Raw genomic sequence first — 20,214 nt, forward strand, 5'->3', positions numbered from 1 at the left:
GTACATAGCAGCAGTATTATAGTAGTTATATTCTTGTACATAGGGGGCAGTATTATAGTAGTTATAGTCTTTTACATAGGGGGCAGTATTATAGTAGTTATATTCTTGTACATAGGGGCAGTATTATAGTAGTTATATTCTTGTACATGGGGGCAGTATTATAGTAGTTATATTCTTGTACATAGGGGGCAGTATTATAGTAGTTATATTCTTGTACATAGGGGCAGTATTATAGTAGTTATATTCTTGTACATAGGAGCAGTATTATAGTAGTTATAGTCTTGTACATAGGGGTCAGTATTATAGTGGTTATTTTCTTGTACATAGGAGCAGTATTATAGTAGTTATATTCTTGTATATAGGGGCAGTATTATAGTAGTTATATTCTTGTATATAGGGGGCAGTATTATAGTATATTCTTGTACATAGGGGACAGTATTATAGTAGTTATATTCTTGTACATAGGGGTCAGTATTATAGTGGTTATTTTCTTGTACATAGGAGCAGTATTATAGTAGTTATATTCTTGTATATAGGGGGCAGTATTATAGTTGTTATATTCTTGTACATAGGGGACAGTATTATAGTAGTTATATTCTTGTACATAGGGGACAGTATTATAGTAGTTATATTCTTGTACATAGGGGGGCAGTATTATAGTAGTTATATTCTTGTATATGGGGCAGTATTATAGTGGTTATATTCTTGAACATAGGGGGCAGTATTATAGTAGTTATATTCTTGTATATAGGGGCAGTATTATAGTGGTTATATTCTTGTACATAGGAGCAGTATTATAGTAGTTATATTCTTGTATATATGGGCAGTATTATAGCAGTTATATTCTTGAACATAGGGGGCAGTATTATAGTAGTTATATTCTTGAACATAGGGGGCAGTATTATAGTAGTTATATTCTTGTACATAGGGGCAGTATTATAGTAGTTATATTCTTGTATATAGGGGCAGTATTATAGTGGTTATATTCTTGTACATGTACATAGGAGCAGTATTATAGTGGTTATATTCTTGAACATAGGGGGCAGTATTATAGTAGTTATAATCTTGTACATAGGGGCAGTATTATAGTAGTTATATTCTTGTATATAGGGGCAGTATTATAGTGGTTATATTCTTGTACATAGGAGCAGTATTATAGTAGTTATATTCTTGTACATAGGGGGCAGTATTATAGTATAGTCTTCTACATAGGAGCAGTATTATAGTAGTTATATTCTTGTATATAGGGGCAGTATTATAGTAGTTATATTCTTGTACATAGTGGATGAAGCTCAACAAACGATGATATATAGGCAATAATGATATAACAAAATAATTTATTTTATTGGAAAACAATTAAAAACATACACCAAGATATGGGGAAAGAAGGGGGTGGGCTAAAGGCTCACCGCCATGATCATAAATCGACATGCGTGTCCAGTCAACAGACAGTACAATGTAAAGGGGATAATAAAGGGGATAATGTGTCTGCTATGAATTATCTAATCATTACATGTCATAATAACCTAGACAATTAAAGAAATAATTCTTTCACAGACAAGACCCTCATCTACACCTAATGATAATAATGGCACCTGTGTACCCTGGATAATCATATGGCAGAAAAAGGTTCTTTTCTATTCCTAATGGTAAAATTACCTCCAAGGTATAGCACAGGGGTACCGCTGTCAACTGGGGGCTGCACGTCTGCCCCGACGCGCGTTTCGGTCTCCTTCCTCAGGGGGCCCTATGTATCATCGTTTGTTGAGCTTCATCTGTAATTTGATGATTGGCGTATTTAATCCATATGCACATGACCCATGAGAGTTATTGGCAAATATCATGTGTACTTGTCTGATTTGTTGGTTATTGTACATAGTGGAGCAGTATTATAGTAGCTATATTCTTGTACATAGGGGACAGTATTATAGTAGTCATATTCTTGTACATACGAGCAGTATTATAGTAGTTATATTCTTGTACATACGAGCAGTATTATAGTAGTTATATTCTTGTACATACGAGCAGTATTATAGTATATTCTTGTACATAGGGGAGCAGTATTATAGTAGTTATATTCTTGTACATAGTGGTAGTATTATAGTAGTTATATTCTTGTACATACGAGCAGTATTATAGTATATTCTTGTACATAGGGGAGCAGTATTATAGTAGTTATATTCTTGTACATAGGGGCAGTATTATAGTAGTTATATTCTTGTACATAGGAGCAGTATTATAGTAGTTATATTCTTGTACATAGGAGCAGTATTATAGTAGTTATATTCTTGTACATAGGGGGCAGTTTTATTAGTTATATTCTTGTACACAGGGAGCAGTATTATAGTAGTTATATTCTTGCACATACAGTCATATGTAAAAGTTTGGGCACCCCTATTAATGTTAACCTTTTTTCTTTATAACAATTTTGGTTTTTGCAACAGCTATTTCAGTTTCATATATCTAATAACTGATGGACTCAGTTATATTTCTGGATTCAAATGAGGTTTATTGTACTAACAGAAAATGTGCAATCTGCATTTAAACAAAATTTGACCGGTGCAAAAGTATGGGCACCCTTATCATTTTCTTGATTTGAACACTCCTAACTACTTTTTACTGACTTCCTGAAGCACTAAATTGGTTTTGTAACCTCATTGAGCTTTGAACTTCATAGCCAGGTATATCAAATCATGAGAAAAGGTATTTAAAGTGGCCACTTGCAAGTAGTTCTCCTATTTGATTCTCCTATAAAGAGTGGCATCATGGGATCCTCAAAACAACTCTCAAATGATCTGAAAACAAAGATTATTCAACATAGCTTTTCAGGGGAAGGATACAAAAAGTTGTCTCAGAGATTTAACCTCCTGTCAGTTTCCACTGTGAGGAACATAGTAAGGAAATGGAAGAACACAGGTACAGTTCTTGTTAAGCCCAGAAGTGGCAGGCCAAGAAAAATATCAGAAAGGCAGAGAAGAATGGTGAGAACAGTCAAGGACAATCCACAGACCACCTCCAAAGACCTGCAGCATCATCTTGCTGCAGATGGTGTCACTGTGCATCGGTCAACAATACAGCGCATGCATAACGCCTTTTTGTATGACCAAACAACTCAATCTTTGTTTCATCAGTCCACAGGACCTTCTTCCAAAATGTAACTGGCTTTTCCAAATGTGCTTTTGCAGACCTCAGGCGACTCTGTTTGTGGCGTGCTTGCAGAAACGGCTTCTTTCGCATCACTCTCCTATACAGCTTCTCCTTGTGCAAAGTGCGCTGTATTGTTGACCGATGCACAGTGACACCATCTGCAGCAAGATGATGCTGCAGGTCTTTGGAGGTGGTCTGTGGAGTGTCCTTGACTGTTCTCACCATTCTTCTTCTCTGCCTTTCTGATATTTTTCTTGGCCTGCCACTTCTGGGCTTAACAAGAACTGTACCTGTGTTCTTCCATTTCCTTACTATGTTCCTCACAGTGGAAACTGACAGGTTAAATCTCTGAGACAACTTTTTGTATCCTTCCCCTGAAAATCTATGTTGAATAATCTTTGTTTTCAGATCATTTCAGAGTTGTTTTGAGGAGCCCATGATGCCACTCTTCATAGGAGAATCTAATAGGAGAACTACTTGCAAGTGGCCACCTTAAATACCTTTTCTCATGATTTGATACACCTGGCTATGAAGTTCAAAGCTTAATGAGGATACAAAACCAATTTAGTGCTTCAGGAAGTCAGTAAAAAGTAGTTAGGAGTGTTCAAATCAAGAAAATGATAAGGGTGCCCATACTTTTGCACCGGTCAAATTTTGTTTAAATGCAGATTGCACATTTTCAGTTAGTACAATAAACCTCATTTGAATCCAGAAATATAACTGAGTCCATCAGTTATTAGATATATGAAACTGAAATAGCTGTTGCAAAAAACAAAACTGTTATAAAGAAAAAAGGTTAACATTAATAGGGGTGCCCAAACTTTTACATATGACTGTAGGAGGCAGTATTATAGTATATTCTTGTACATAGGGGGCAGTATTATAGTAGTTATATCCTTGTACATAGAGGCAGTATTATAGTAGTTATATTCTTGTATATAGAGGCAGTATTATAGTAGTTATATTCTTGTACATAGGAGCAGTATTATAGTAGTTATATCCTTGTACATAGAGGCAGTATTATAGTAGTTATATTCTTGTATATAGAGGCAGTATTATAGTAGTTATATTCTTGTACATAGGGGGCAGTATTATAGTAGTTATATTCTTGTACATAGGAGCAGTATTATAGTAGTTATATTCTTGTATATAGAGGCAGTATTATAGTAGTTATATTCTTGTACATAGGGGGCAGTATTATAGTAGTTATATTCTTGTACATAGGAGCAGTATTATAGTAGTTATATTCTTGTATATAGAGGCAGTATTATAGTAGTTATATTCTTGTACATAGGGGGCAGTATTATAGTAGTTATATCCTTGTACATAGAGGCAGTATTATAGTAGTTATATTCTTGTATATAGAGGCAGTATTATAGTAGTTATATTCTTGTACATAGGGGGCAGTATTATAGTAGTTATATTCTTGTACATAGGAGCAGTATTATAGTAGTTATATTCTTGTATATAGGGGGCAGTATTATAGTAGTTATATTCTTGTACATAGGAGCAGTATTATAGTAGTTATATTCTTGTACATTGGAGCAGTATTATTATAGCAGTTACTTTTTTGTATATTTTGCTACATACATAATGATGTACAACAAAACGAGCATAGACAGGACAAAAAGGCTTTATTTTTGAATAAGAAAAATCTACATTAAGTGCAAAGAAAGCAGAAGATACAGAATATGAATTTTTTTTGTACTTTCTGAAGATTGCCAATTCTGAAGATGCAGGCGGTGGGGAGAGGAGACAAGTGCTCTTAAAATTCATTTCCACTGTCATTAGATGAACCATGTGGTTTGGCGCGAGTCCATATGGAGTGCAAATCTAGACAAGAAGCTTCCCGACGTGTTGAAGCTGCGGGTTCACGATCTTGTGATGAGGCCGGCAGTACGGGAAGCCTTACAGTACCTCTGGATAGTTTGGCTGCCGTATGTAGGTGTTGTCCATACCCATGAACCGTCTCGCTGCCAGGCTCGTCGTGGGGCAGGAGGAACGCCTGCAGCTTACAATACACGCACCAGGCGGTGTACTGTGCCCTCAATCCTTGGTCAACTTTGCTTCACCCCTCCCCCACAAGAAAAAAATAATTTTAGGGGAGAGAGGAATGGAAAGAAAGAGCCGATAATGCACTCAAGAATAACCCCTTCAGTGCCACTGAAGGTTCCAGTTTTGGGCACTTATTGAAATCACTTTAAAAGTGACCTTTATATAGAAAGAAAAAAAAAAAAAAAAAAAGGAAATCTAAAACAAGAAAAAAAAAAAATAACAGGTTCAGACAAGCACATAAATCTTCTCAAAATAACAATAAAAATATTCTTGTCCCATCCTGTGGGGGAATTTGGAATGAAGGTACATGCCATGTACATTTCCCCCTGAGGTCTACCCGACAGACATTCAACCATTTCCTTAATTCTGCACCTAAATGCAAGCCCCCTCCCTCCGCCCTTTTATTCCCTGCCACGCTGGGCAGTGATGCAGAGATCCAGGAGCAAACTGAGGGAGTCACATCCACTGTCCAAAACCGTTCTTTAAAACTGCAACAGAGAGAAATTGTAATAGTTAGGGCAGTATATGAACCAGAACTTACTAAACAGACAGATCAGGGGACAACGGTTCTTTTAAGGTTATCTGATTGCTGATGATCTGCAGTCACCACTAGAGGGAGCTCTGGAGCTTACTGCATACTATTTTAGAGAGCGCACTGTATGCAGTAAGCTCCTGGGCTCCCTCTAGTGGTGGCTGCGCCCAGAATTGGTATAATTAAAAAAAAAAAAAAAAATTCAGTTTGTTATATAAAAAAACAAGCCCCGAGACAGCCAAGAAAATATGTCACTGTACATAAAAAAAAAATGGAGACACAAACCGAAATATTGGAAGACCGAGAGAAAAAGAAAAATTGGCTGCAGAGGCAAGAGATTACAGACCTGCATGTAAACAGATTTTTCTGAGAATTTTAACCCTTCTAAACACTGTGGGCCTGAATATCTGCACCGCAGGTCAATATTCATGTGTAAAAGTGCAGATGTACAAGAAGTTTAAAATCTCATCCAAATGCCTCCTACTGTAATCACTCCGGATTTTAGCTGCACAATCTGCAGGTAAAATCCATAATACTTAAGAGCCCATCTGCATTTAAAAGGGTGTTTCAGGCAAAACTAATTTCTGCGGTGCTTCTAACAATGCAATTTGCACACTGTCAGGATTTGGCTCTGTTTGCCTTGTTGAGTCGTCATCAATGTGCTCGCATGCAATTTGGATACTAGGGGCCACAAGTCTTCAGTACTTCCTGCTTTATTCCTCTTTTATTGAGAGAAGTGTATGAAAAACTACTCAGCACATGATCCGAAATCTATAAATTGCTTATGAGCAGTCGGCTGATGTACAGGCTTGATCAGTAAAACAGAGGTGAATCCTGACAGCGAGCACATTGGACACAGCAAAAGGCAGAAACATATGATTTGCGCGGAAAAAGAACAATTGCTGGGTGACCGATATAGGTGTCCCATTTTCCATTCTGGATGGTCCCAACTTAAAGGTCTTATCAGACGCCGCTCACTTCTGCATTGACAATGAGCAGTGCATTAATGTTCGGTCCCCACGCCGGCTATTCACACCCATATATGTGCAGCGATCGTGCAGGCATTTTGACAGGTAACGTTATCGGCATTGCTCGTCTTTTATGTGGACGTGAGGGAAGCTTTAAAACTACTTTAAGTTCAATGTAAAAGTGACATCACATGCGAGACCACCTCAACTGAACACAGACCTTCCCCTAATCTCTGGGGTCTCAGCGGCCGATCAGATCTGGCCATTTTTATACAGAGGGAGGCTGTAACCTTGCGGTACAAGTATCCATCCCGGCGTATTGTGCGGCGAGTGTCCTTACATTTTTAAGGAATTCCTCGGCTACGATACGGGCCCTAGCGTTGACTGACAGCTTCATTTCACTGATCTCCTTGTCGATCTCCTCCATAAAATGAATGACGAAGTCCACCAGCTTGTGTTTGTACATTTGCTCCGTGTGGAAGTTTGTGATCAGGAAGCTGATGTCGTAGCCCTGGGAACAAAAAACACAAGATAAAAGAACCGCTCATTACACAGAGCTGCAGATCAGAGGGGTGTCGTTACATGCTGCTGCTAAAGGGAACGCAAATTGCTCCCACGCATCAGGCAGCGACTAAGGTTCGGACCCGGCAGGAGCCGCTCAGCCTGGATTCACACCGACGACAGCGGAAAATCTTACATGTGAGCAGCAGCATCCAGGTACATGAGCTGCACCGAACCTAAAGGGGTCCTCCATCCATAACCCACCACCTACCCAATGGATAAAGGATAACTGATAAATCAGTGACTTGTTTTGAAGTTGTCTGCTCCCCCTAAAGGGTCCATAGAAAGCCCCTGTAGTGACCAGCTGTCAATCAGGGAGCTCGACCCGTTCCTGCTAGATTGCAACAGTTTTAAACCCATGCTGCACCTTTACAATGACGCAAGTTTAAAGCGCAGGACCAGATGTCACGTACATGCCATTTGCGCTCCTAAGCAGATTTATAAAGGGGAGGACTTAAAAGGGCTGTGAACAGGTCACTGCTGTGGTCAGTAAAGTCATACGTCCATACTATGGGAGAAATCCCAATTTCCGTACATCCTAAGGAGGCAATCATTGGCTGCAATGGTGATGTATCAGGCCAGCAATACGGAGGAGAGGTGATGGATTTGTAGGTGTGTAGGTTTTTTTTTCTCCCCACAATGATGTGCCGTGCATAGGCAAGATCTATAAAGGTGACTTGTTCCAGAAAACCCCGATGCAAACAAAAAGTGTGGTGTTACATGGCGCCCATTAACAGGGAACAGTAATGGCCGATATAAGCCACATGAGTGAGAGATGTTCTGTCATAGGGATCAAGCAAACTGTCCGAGCTCGGACCTCGGTGTACGGACTGTCCGCGGGTCTCCTGACCTCAACTCCACAGCCCCGTATATGCCAATGGAGCAGTAGCGTTCAGGTTGGGCGACCCACGAACAGTTCGTACTACGAGGTCCATGCTTGGACAGAGTTTCATGTCCGTCTCACCGATGCTATGACTAGTAGGACGTACAATTGTCCCCTATGACTGTCCGCGAGGTCCCACTACGATCCGGCCAATTATCACTCACCTCTACTGGCTTTCTGCGCAGGATAAAGAAATTTTCCGCTCTCATCATCATGAAGCGCATGAATTTGTGACATAAAATCTTTTCAATTTCATCGGCCTAAAAAGGAAAGGAGGAAACTTCAGTTATCAATGAGCAGGAAGGTCCAGGAATTAGCCCATCAGTGTTACGTGGCAGCCGCATAAGAGTTATAATGGTCACCCAGAGGTGTCGTTGGTTATCGGTCTCTCCCCAACCACGCTGGGAGTTGTAGTTGAGGAGCCGACTGCTCCAGACCATCCGTCCGGCAACTGACCTGTTTAACTGCGATGCTGACACGCACGGAGTTAATGGATCCCTCGATCAAAACTTTCTCCTTCTCGTTCCTGCTGATGACCACCGGCTGTAAAAGCAGTTCTTTACTACTCCTGCAAAAGAAGACGGAGATCCTAAGAAAGGAGGAGGTGCGCTGCTGGTGTAACGCTGCGGCCAGTCTCTTCCTGCAGAGCAGCGCTCGGTCACATAAGGTGCAGATGACTGCACTGGGCCCCATTCACATGAATACGCCTGGACGGCTGTATGCTGCGGTGCAGGGAAAGACTGAAGGGCATTCAACCCACAAACTTGTATGGCTTCCGTCAATGTTGGGGTAATTTTGCTCTAAGGCACTTCCCCTTTAAAAATCTCCAAAGGTTCCATATTCCAAAAAAGGTTTCACTGTCACTGTTTCCGTGGCAACAAGCAGTCATCTGTTCTGAGAACATTTGGGTTCTTTTCAGAAACAAATCCGTAGGAGGAGCGGCAATAATTTATCACACGGCAATTACCGTCATTACCGGATGTGTCCCGTCAGGTGCCTCGTCCGACAGAAAGAGGTCGTACGAACCGTACGGAGGGTCCTCCGTTATGGGACCGCGGGGTGGCGCCCACGGAGATCAATGGGCCTTATTAATCATGTCCTGATGGGCCTGCAAAACAGAGGCTCTCTGCTCTCGGTCTCCCAAACTGGACCCCCGCATTAAGTCATTCAATTAAAAAAATAAGAACCTTGTAGGCGGCGTTCACACTTCACAAATTTTTGGGGTCAGAATTGCAGTAAATCTGCAGCATTTGTGAAGATCACAGAACAGCGGATTATTTTTTTAAGCAAAAATGTATTAAATTAGCAGCTTTACTCAGACACTAATTGGCCTAACGAGCGCTCATTAGAATGCTTGTTCTTAATCACTGGGGATCAACTTATTAAAATGCCGGTATTGGTAAGTTTGGGCACCCCTGGTCAAAATAACTATTACTGTGAACAGTTAAGCAAGTTGAAGATTAAATGATCTCTTAAAGGACTAAAGTTACAGATGACACCTTTTTCTTTGTATTTTAGGCAATAAAAAAATATGTATTATATATAGTTTCTATTTTACATTTTAAAAATTACAGAAAGGAAAATGGGCCGATGCAAAAGTTTGAGCACCCTTGGAGATTTGTGTTAACTTTGACCAAGGTTTCAGACCTTCATTAGCCTGTTAGGGTTATGGCTCATTCACGATCATCAGTAAGAAAGGCCAGGTGATGCAGATTTCTAGCTTTATAAAAATCCAGCCTCCTCTAACCTTGTGCCAAAAAACAGCAGCCGTGGGTTCTTCTAAGCAGCTGCCTAGCACTCTGAAAATGGTGGAGGCCCACAAAGCAGGAGAAAGCTAAAAGATAGCTAAGTGTTTTTAGGTTGCCCTTTCCTCAGTTTGAAATATAATTAAGAAACGGCAATTAACAGGAACAGTGGAGGTCAAGATAAGGTCTGGAAGACCAAGCAAAATTTCAGTGAGAGCAGATTATTGGATTGCTAGAGAGGCAAATCAGAATCCCCGTCTGACTGCAAAAGACCTTCAGAAAGAATTAGCAGACACTGGAGTTTTGGTACATTGTTCTATTGTTCAGAAACACCTGCACAAATATGGCCTTCATGGAAGAGTCATCAGAAGAAAACCTCTCCTGCATCCTCACCATTAAATTCAGAGTCAGAAGTACGCAAAAGAACATCTAAACAAGCCTGAAGCATTTTGGAAACAAGTCCTGTGGACTGATGAGGAGAACATAGAACTCTTTGGCCACAATGATCAAAAGGTATGTGTAGAGAATTTCAGGAAAAGAACATCTCGCCAACCATTAAGCATGGGGGTGGATCAATCATGCTTTGGAGTTGTTTTGCAGCCAATGGCACTGGGAACATTTCATGGGTAGAGGGAAGAATGGATTCAATGAATTCAACAAATTCTTGATGCAAACATAACACCATCTGTAAAAAGATGAAGGTGAAAAAAGGAAGAGGATGAGGATGGCTGCTACAAATGGATAATGATCCTAAACACACATCACAATCCACAATAGACTACCTCAAAAGGCACAAGCTGAAGGTTTTACAATGGCCCTCACAGTCCCCTGATCTGAGCATCATTGAGAACTTGTGGCTAGAGCTCAGAATAGCAGAGGATGCATGACAGCCCAGGAATCTCACAGAACTAGAAGAATTCTCCAAGGAAGAATGATGAGAATCCCCCAAAAAAAGAACTGAATGACTCTTGTCTGACTACAAAAAGCATTTACAAGCTGTGATACTTTCAAAAGGGGGCCCTACTAGGTACTAACCATGCAGGGTGCCCAAACATTTGCATCAGACCATTTTCCTTTTTGTCATTTTTAAAATGTAAAAGATGAAAATGATTTTTTTTTTTGCCTAAAATACAAAGGAAATGTGTCATCTGTAACTTTAGGCCTTTTAGATTTCATTTCATCTTCAACTTGCTTAACTGTTCACAGTAACAGTAATTTTGACCAGGGGTGCCCAAACTATTACATCCACTGTACTTATTGCAATGTTTTTGGGGATGGCTTATCTTCTAATAACAAAGATCAGGCATATTAAAATCCAGTAACAACGGTATACTTTACTATCCGTAGATGCGGCCGGTGTTGCCGTTTCGTACCTGACTTCCACTTCGGGCTTGTTATGTCTTTCCACCACCTGCGAGGAGAAGTTTTCCAGACACATCGCCGCCTGTAAGGTGGCGCGGACCGTGTTGAGGTACGGGCGAAGTGTGGCAGACTGGAAAGAGAAGGAACATCATGAGTCTAGGGTGGCCACATCTGCGGGCACGGTAGTTGCTCAGAAAAGGAAGCGGCACGGTCACTAAATAACCTCAGATTTCACCATCTGCACAATGAAAAATAAAGAGGTGACACCATCCTGAGAACCTCAGCGTCTCCAGGTCTCACATAATAGTAGCATTATCTTCGTTGATGATGGGAGTTACCATCCACGGCCCCGGGACACGCCCGGCCGGGAGTCTCACAAGTCAACAGATCCATTAACTTTTTGGCAGGAAAATGAGGCACAATCAGAGCTGGTTACTTATTAGCGGCTCACAAATACATTGTCGGTGCTGGAGGTATCACAGTGTCTGCTGATCCCCACGATCATACATATCGCCAACCCTAAAGGGGTTGGCGATATGCATGATCACGTACCGCTTCAGTCGCTACGTAGAAAATCTGCGCGGTCATGTAGTGATCCATCCGCAACCCCACGGCTTTCTCTAATTAGGCAGATTTACCAAGCAGAACACCGACAGGGAAGGGAACCCCACACAAATCAGCGAGACGGTATCAGAATGATATTGCTGCATTTTTACAACTGACGGTCACTGTAAGTGGTGATCATCTGATCGCTTCCTTTGAGATGAATCTGTCACCATGTTTGTTCTACTCCTTCCGAGAGCAGCATGATGTAGAGGCAGAGACCCTGATTCTAGTGATAGATCACTAACTGGGCTGCTTGCTGCAGTTTTGATACTATCACTGATTTGTTGCAGATCTCTGTATGCTGAGTTCTGTATAACTCTGCCAACAACACGGAGTGGCATCTTTCTGCCTATGCACAGTGTACAATCAGTAGTGGGGATGGGGTTGGCCTCCTGGTCCATGCTCTAAGGTTAAAGGAGTTATCCAGGACTTTTTTTTTCCCCCATGGGCAAAGCCTGTGCAGCCCCGCGAAGGCCTCTCCTGGCTCATGGACGGCTCCTGACAGCGATTCTCCTGCTTCCTGAGACCTCACGTCAGCTGTCAGAAGAAACTACTCTGTCGATCTGTCGTCACAGGAGGCAGCACAAGTAGTTAGATAGAAACTGCCTGCCAATAAGCACTTCACCCCTTAGGGAAAAAAAGGATGGGTTTTTAGTGGTCTGGAAATAGGAGCTTTCATAGATATCTCCTATATCTATTCATCTACCTGCCCAATCCATCTCCCTAAACATCCAACCCACCACCCATTCATTCATTTACCTACCCATCAGGCAAGTTATCCAGCCTGTCATCTACTTACCCACTCAACCATCCATCTACCAACCTACACACATGTGCATACCCACTTATCCAACCTCATTATCCGCCTAATCAATTACTGATCCACCTGACCCCAATCACTCCAGGAGACTGAGGTTGTGAGGTCTCCGTCCATTTTATCCTGGGGTGCAGTGTCCATCTTCTATTCCACAGTGTGCCCCCCCCAATCCCAGGAGCCAGGTGGTCTCAGTGCCCCCCCAAAAGAGTGGGTTATCCACTACCAATATCTATTGCACATTATCACTACTTCCGTCAGCCTGGCTCCAGAGGTGGTCAATGAGGCCCCTAAAACGTAAAGCATTACTTCCATAACCAAACGGTAATTCGCTGCAAAACTACAACTCCCAGCATGCCCTAACAGACGGCAGCTGTGAGTTGTTCTCTACTTCAAAATCCACTCCGTATCAAGTCGAGTTCTCCAACCAAACTACAACTCTCAGCATGCACCGACAGCCCATAGCAGCAATAGCATGCTGGAAGTAGTAGTTTTGCAACAGCTGGAAAAGCCGAGAAATGATGCAGCACTTCAATTACAGGATTAAAGAAGCTAAAGGAGAGAAACCCCTAAACCACAACTGAGGAGCGCACGGGGCAAACGCGACCGTACAAATCAGCTGGGGGCGAGCGAGAGGGCGACCGAGGAATTCACAAACCAACCCCACGTGCGCTGACGAAGATAAACTTCCTACGTTTTTGCTCCCGGGCATGTGACACGCCCGGACACAGCAGGAATACCATCTGCTGCAAACCCACACACACCTCCCCGAGAATATGGAGCAGGGCCAAGCGTGCAGGAAAGCTTCAGGACTTCAGGATGTGCATTATCAAGGAGAATGGGAGAGGGTCTTCAGTTCCCCTTTTTTTTTTGCTGGTGCTACATAAGCAACAGCCCTAGAAAAGAATATTCTCAACTTGAAAAATTATCACTTTATGACTGTAACCCCACCAACCGTGAAAATAAGAGGGCCACAGAGCTAATTTATCGCTTTGTCTAAGCTTTCCCTCCAGAGCAGCGCTCCTGACCACCTGGCTGTACAGGGGCTGCAGAGCACACAGTAAGGAAGCTAGCACCTCTTTAATTTCAGGATTGTAGGGGGTCCTAGAGATCAGATTGTCACATATCCATAAGAGGGTATTCCCATATTCTATCCCTTTAAAGCTAAGCTTATATACTAATACGATGCCTTTAAGGATTACAACTGATGATCTGACTGACTGGAGACACAAATGAGAAAGCTGCGCCATCAATAATCCACGGGATATCGGTCACATCTCAGTCGGGTTGGTATATTACCGTGATGGGTGGGAGTCCAATTTATGGGATTGCCACCTGTCCTGAGTGTAAAAGTGCCATCGCACCAAGTCAGGGCTTCATTCCTTTCACAGCGGCGCTCCGACCACCCAGACAGGTGAACGGCAGCATAGCCTGATTCAAGTGAGAGGATCAGCTGCAATTTACTAGCACGGCCAGAAAAAGGCGCTGTGGTGCCAAGTCCCCTTCATTCTCCCAGGATCAGTGGGAGTCCCAAAAATCAGAACCCACCCATCCTTCAACATACCATCCCTTTATAAGATCAGAATACCCATTTATGGATAATTTCACATTTTTACTCCAAGTACAAGAGAGATTATCGAAATCTTTATGCAACTTTTCTGCCTCACTTGTAGCCATTTTTAGGCTACGTGCTTGCTGTCAGTGAATAGAAGCAGGTTTAGAAGATTGTCTAGACACCATATGTTTTAGTGCTAATAATGTATCAAGTGTCTCAACAAAACAAACAGATCAGTAGCCCAGAGGACCCCAGCGCAAAGGCCAGCCTGATCCGGATACTCTGTTGCATTGTCTACACTTGTAGCAACTTTCAGCTATGGGAAACATTAGATCTGTAGCAGATGTCACCCTGTAGATGCAAACAAGTGCGAGATCTGCCCTCAGACTAATCGAGACAAGAGATGAAGGCCTGAAAGGGCATCACCTCTACTTTCAAAGTGCCCCCAAGAAGTTTTAAGACCTCAAAACTACAATTCCTTGCCCTACATCACGAGAGCATTGCATCATCTGTCCCACTTTCCTTGTGCAGATCATTAGTGATGCACAACGGGAGCAAAAAATAAATAAATCCAGCCGCAACAGAGGACACATCGGATGTATGACAATCCGCTATCTTGCTGATCGCTGGGGTCTGAGTGCTGCAGAGCGGGGTCAGGCTTGGATGGAGTGCAGATGCACATCCTGGTCCTCAGCGCCATTCCTTGTGTGAGAAAGACTAGTACGGTGCCTGGACCCCCAGTGACCAGTAAGATATCCCCTACCTTGCAGATCACTGAGGGTCCGAGCTCTGCCTCAGCTTTCTCAGGCACCCCCATGGGAGGGGATAACCCTCTAGACAGGATTATATTAAAAAAGAATAAAGGGCTGACTTAAAGGGGGCTTCTGTTTTGTTTTTTTTGTTTGTTTTTTTTTTTAGAAAAACCTTGTTCCTCCAGATGCAAATTATTTTTTAAATGTCTTTACTCACGATCCTGGGGTCCAGCTGCGAATCCCCACCGCTGCTCCTAGTGTGTTATTGTCTGCAGCACTGACACCATGTCAATAGTGCTGCAGCCAACCAGTGAGCTCAGCAGCACTGCCCGAGTTGACGCAAGCCCTGCAGCCAACCAGTGAGCTCGGCCGCTCTGCCCGAGTTGACGCAAGCCCTGCAGCCAACCAGTGAGCTCGGCCGCTCTGCCCGAGTTGACGCAAGCGCTGCAGCCAACCAGTGAGCTCGGCCGCTCTGCCCGAGTTGACGCAAGCGCTGCAGCCAACCAGTGAGCTCGGCCGCTCTGCCCGAGTTGACGCAAGCGCTGCAGCCAACCAGTGAGCTCGGCCGCTCTGCCCGAGTTGACGCAAGCGCTGCAGCCAACCAGTGAGCTCGGCCGCTCTGCCCGAGTTGACGCAAGCGCTGCAGCCAACCAGTGAGCTCGGCCGCTCTGCCCGAGTTGACGCAAGCGCTGCAGCCAACCAGTGAGCTCGGCCGCTCTGCCCGAGTTGACGCAAGCGCTGCAGCCAACCAGTGAGCTCGGCCGCTCTGCCCGAGTTGACGCAAGCGCTGCAGCCAACCAGTGAGCTCGGCCGCTCTGCCCGAGTTGACGCAAGCGCTGCAGCCAACCAGTGAGCTCGGCCGCTCTGCCCGAGTTGACGCAAGCGCTGCAGCCAACCAGTGAGCTCGGCCGCTCTGCCCGAGTTGACGCAAGCGCTGCAGCCAACCAGTGAGCTCGGCCGCTCTGCCCGAGTTGACGCAAGCGCTGCAGCCAACCAGTGAGCTCGGCCGCTCTGCCCGAGTTGACGCAAGCGCTGCAGCCAACCAGTGAGCTCGGCCGCTCTGCCCGAGTTGACGCAAGCGCTGCAGCCAACCAGTGAGCTCGGCCGCTCTGCCCGAGTTGACGCAAGCGCTGCAGCCAACCAGTGAGCTCGGCCGCTCTGCCCGAGTTGACGCAAGCGCTGCAGCCAACCAGTGAGCTCGGCCGCTCTGCCCGAGTTGACGCAAGCGCTGCAGCCAACCAGTGAGCTCGGCCGCTCTGCCCGAGTTGACGCAAGCGCTGCAGCCAACCAGTGAGCTCGGCCGCTCTGCCCGAGTTGACGCAAGCGCTGCAGCCAACCAGTGAGCTCGGCCGCTCTGCCCGAGTTGACGCAAGCGCTGCAGCCAACCAGTGAGCTCGGCCGCTCTGCCCGAGTTGACGCAAGCGCTGCAGCCAACCAGTGAGCTCGGCCGCTCTGCCCGAGTTGACGCAAGCGCTGCAGCCAACCAGTGAGCTCGGCCGCTCTGCCCGAGTTGACGCAAGCGCTGCAGCCAACCAGTGAGCTCGGCCGCTCTGCCCGAGTTGACGCAAGCGCTGCAGCCAACCAGTGAGCTCGGCCGCTCTGCCCGAGTTGACGCAAGCGCTGCAGCCAACCAGTGAGCTCGGCCGCTCTGCCCGAGTTGACGCAAGCGCTGCAGCCAACCAGTGAGCTCGGCCGCTCTGCCCGAGTTGACGCAAGCGCTGCAGCCAACCAGTGAGCTCGGCCGCTCTGCCCGAGTTGACGCAAGCGCTGCAGCCAACCAGTGAGCTCGGCCGCTCTGCCCGAGTTGACGCAAGCGCTGCAGCCAACCAGTGAGCTCGGCCGCTCTGCCCGAGTTGACGCAAGCGCTGCAGCCAACCAGTGAGCTCGGCCGCTCTGCCCGAGTTGACGCAAGCGCTGCAGCCAACCAGTGAGCTCGGCCGCTCTGCCCGAGTTGACGCAAGCGCTGCAGCCAACCAGTGAGCTCGGCCGCTCTGCCCGAGTTGACGCAAGCGCTGCAGCCAACCAGTGAGCTCGGCCGCTCTGCCCGAGTTGACGCAAGCGCTGCAGCCAACCAGTGAGCTCGGCCGCTCTGCCCGAGTTGACGCAAGCGCTGCAGCCAACCAGTGAGCTCGGCCGCTCTGCCCGAGTTGACGCAAGCGCTGCAGCCAACCAGTGAGCTCGGCCGCTCTGCCCGAGTTGACGCAAGCGCTGCAGCCAACCAGTGAGCTCGGCCGCTCTGCCCGAGTTGACGCAAGCGCTGCAGCCAACCAGTGAGCTCGGCCGCTCTGCCCGAGTTGACGCAAGCGCTGCAGCCAACCAGTGAGCTCGGCCGCTCTGCCCGAGTTGACGCAAGCGCTGCAGCCAACCAGTGAGCTCGGCCGCTCTGCCCGAGTTGACGCAAGCGCTGCAGCCAACCAGTGAGCTCGGCCGCTCTGCCCGAGTTGACGCAAGCGCTGCAGCCAACCAGTGAGCTCGGCCGCTCTGCCCGAGTTGACGCAAGCGCTGCAGCCAACCAGTGAGCTCGGCCGCTCTGCCCGAGTTGACGCAAGCGCTGCAGCCAACCAGTGAGCTCGGCCGCTCTGCCCGAGTTGACGCAAGCGCTGCAGCCAACCAGTGAGCTCGGCCGCTCTGCCCGAGTTGACGCAAGCGCTGCAGCCAACCAGTGAGCTCGGCCGCTCTGCCCGAGTTGACGCAAGCGCTGCAGCCAACCAGTGAGCTCGGCCGCTCTGCCCGAGTTGACGCAAGCGCTGCAGCCAACCAGTGAGCTCGGCCGCTCTGCCCGAGTTGACGCAAGCGCTGCAGCCAACCAGTGAGCTCGGCCGCTCTGCCCGAGTTGACGCAAGCGCTGCAGCCAACCAGTGAGCTCGGCCGCTCTGCCCGAGTTGACGCAAGCGCTGCAGCCAACCAGTGAGCTCGGCCGCTCTGCCCGAGTTGACGCAAGCGCTGCAGCCAACCAGTGAGCTCGGCCGCTCTGCCCGAGTTGACGCAAGCGCTGCAGCCAACCAGTGAGCTCGGCCGCTCTGCCCGAGTTGACGCAAGCGCTGCAGCCAACCAGTGAGCTCGGCCGCTCTGCCCGAGTTGACGCAAGCGCTGCAGCCAACCAGTGAGCTCGGCCGCTCTGCCCGAGTTGACGCAAGCGCTGCAGCCAACCAGTGAGCTCGGCCGCTCTGCCCGAGTTGACGCAAGCGCTGCAGCCAACCAGTGAGCTCGGCCGCTCTGCCCGAGTTGACGCAAGCGCTGCAGCCAACCAGTGAGCTTGGCCGCTCTGCCCGAGTTGACGCAAGCGCTGCAGCCAACCAGTGAGCTCGGCCGCTCTGCCCGAGTTGACGCAAGCGCTGCAGCCAACCAGTGAGCTCGGCCGCTCTGCCCGAGTTGACGCAAGCGCTGCAGCCAACCAGTGAGCTCGGCCGCTCTGCCCGAGTTGACGCAAGCGCTGCAGCCAACCAGTGAGCTCGGCCGCTCTGCCCGAGTTGACGCAAGCGCTGCAGCCAACCAGTGAGCTCGGCCGCTCTGCCCGAGTTGACGCAAGCGCTGCAGCCAACCAGTGAGCTCGGCCGCTCTGCCCGAGTTGACGCAAGCGCTGCAGCCAACCAGTGAGCTCGGCCGCTCTGCCCGAGTTGACGCAAGCGCTGCAGCCAACCAGTGAGCTCGGCCGCTCTGCCCGAGTTGACGCAAGCGCTGCAGCCAACCAGTGAGCTCGGCCGCTCTGCCCGAGTTGACGCAAGCGCTGCAGCCAACCAGTGAGCTCGGCCGCTCTGCCCGAGTTGACGCAAGCGCTGCAGCCAACCAGTGAGCTCAGCGGCACTGCCCGAGTTGACGCAAGCGCTGCAGCCAACCAGTGAGTTCAGCGGCACTGCCCGAGTTGACGCAAGCGCTGCAGCCAACCAGTGAGTTCAGCGGCACTGCCCGAGTTGACGCAAGCGCTGCAGCCAACCAGTGAGCTCAGCTGCTCTGCCCGAGTTGACACAAGCGCTGCAGCCAACCAGTGAGCTCAGCTGCTCTGCCCGAGCTGACAAGCGCTGCAGCCAACCAGTGAGCTCAGCTGCTCTGCCCGAGCTGACAAGCGCTGCAGCCAACCAGTGAGCTCGGCGGCTCTGCCCGAGTTGACGCAAGCGCTGCAGCCAACCAGTGAGCTCAGTGGCTCTGCCCGAGTTGACGCAAGCGCTGCAGCCAACCAGTGAGCTTAGTGGCTCTGCCCGAGTTGACGCAAGCGCTGCAGCCAACCAGTGAGCTCAGTGGCTCTGCCCGAGTTGACGCAAGCGCTGCAGCCAACCAGTGAGCTCAGCCGCTCTGCCCGACTTGACACAAGCCCTGCAGCAAACAACAGACACCAGGAGCAGCGGCAGAGACTCAGCGCCGGACTCGGGGAGGGCGATTAAAGCAGTTTGATTTCGAACAGGAAACAAGGGGTTTTTTGCTGAAACTAAAAACACTTTCCTAAGTTCTAACTTTCAGGATATAACCGAGACCCCCACCGCTCTCCAGAACAGGGGTCTTGTGTTCATATATGAGGCGCAGCTGAGCTATTACTGCTGCACCCCCAGAGACTGCTCCACCGTCCAACAGGAGCCCATTCTGTACCCCGACAGTTTATAGGAAACCCCTATGGGGCGGGCATTAACCCCTCACACTGCTCCCTAGAGGCCAATGGTAAGACCCCTCCTGCACTGCCGGCTATGGGGGCTGCACAGAATCGCATGGTGTGACCGGAGAGCTGGAGCAGCCGCCTCCTAGGATTGTGCAATGCTGGAGAGACACCTGCAGAGGGCGCTGCACCCGTGCACATTCCCGGGCGGCCTCCGCCCTCCACCGGTTGCTTCATCCTCCCGAGAGCCGCTCCCACTATTCCCCGACAGTGGCCGAACCGTGACCGCTCCTCCCCGCCATGTAACAACCGTCCACACATCCCGGCCGGTGACCTCCCGGGGAACCTCCCCGCCTCACTCACCATCGCTCCGGTAGCTCCCGATAGCGGAAGTGACAGCTCTGCGCCTGCGCAGTCGGACGCTTCCCCCCTCTCAGAGAGACGGTCAGCCATCCGGCCAAACCATTATTAAATCAGGGGGTGTAAAGACGAGACACTGATTTCAAGTTACACGAACGTATACAAACACCGCCCTGCCCGTGAGCTCGTTTCCCCCTGCCCTTATCACATGGTACCACCCTCATATTCTACATGAGTTTCTATGATCAGCTCCGGAATGACAGGTACATATCAGACGGTACCCCCCTCT

At 47.7% G+C, this 20,214-nt stretch overlaps 1 protein-coding gene across 1 annotated transcript; it reads right to left on the reverse strand.

Moving 5' to 3' along the window:
• Positions 1–4,764: 4,764 nt before the first annotated feature.
• Positions 4,765–20,086, reverse strand: ARPC4 (actin related protein 2/3 complex subunit 4). Its single transcript, XM_073569656.1, has 6 exons — positions 19,929–20,086; positions 11,265–11,383; positions 8,603–8,714; positions 8,311–8,406; positions 7,043–7,213; positions 4,765–5,690 (listed from the first exon to the last, which is right to left on the reverse strand). The coding sequence occupies exons 1-6, from the start codon at positions 20,016–20,018 to the stop codon at positions 5,685–5,687; spliced, it is 594 nt and encodes a 197-aa protein (XP_073425757.1). The 5' UTR covers positions 20,019–20,086; the 3' UTR covers positions 4,765–5,684.
• Positions 20,087–20,214: the final 128 nt, after the last annotated feature.

Source organism: Dendrobates tinctorius, unplaced genomic scaffold (assembly GCF_039654945.1).
Source record: "Dendrobates tinctorius isolate UK_male_01 unplaced genomic scaffold, ASM3965494v1 ptg000027l, whole genome shotgun sequence".
NCBI classification, from domain to species: Eukaryota; Metazoa; Chordata; class Amphibia; order Anura; family Dendrobatidae; genus Dendrobates; species Dendrobates tinctorius.

What these genes read in the sequence shown, in the direction of transcription:
- ARPC4 (XM_073569656.1), bottom strand. Translation starts at nt 20,018, where the DNA reads ATGGCTGACCGTCTCTCTGAGAGGGGGGAAGCGTCCGACTGCGCAGGC. An exon ending in CGGGAGCTACCGGAGCGATG is followed by an intron (nt 11,384 to 19,928) that starts GTGAGTGAGGCG and finishes TTCTCTTTCCAG; the next exon opens with TCTGCCACACTTCGCCCGTA. An exon ending in TGCGCAGAAAGCCAGTAGAG is followed by an intron (nt 7,214 to 8,310) that starts GTGAGTGATAAT and finishes TTTTGTTCCCAG; the next exon opens with GGCTACGACATCAGCTTCCT.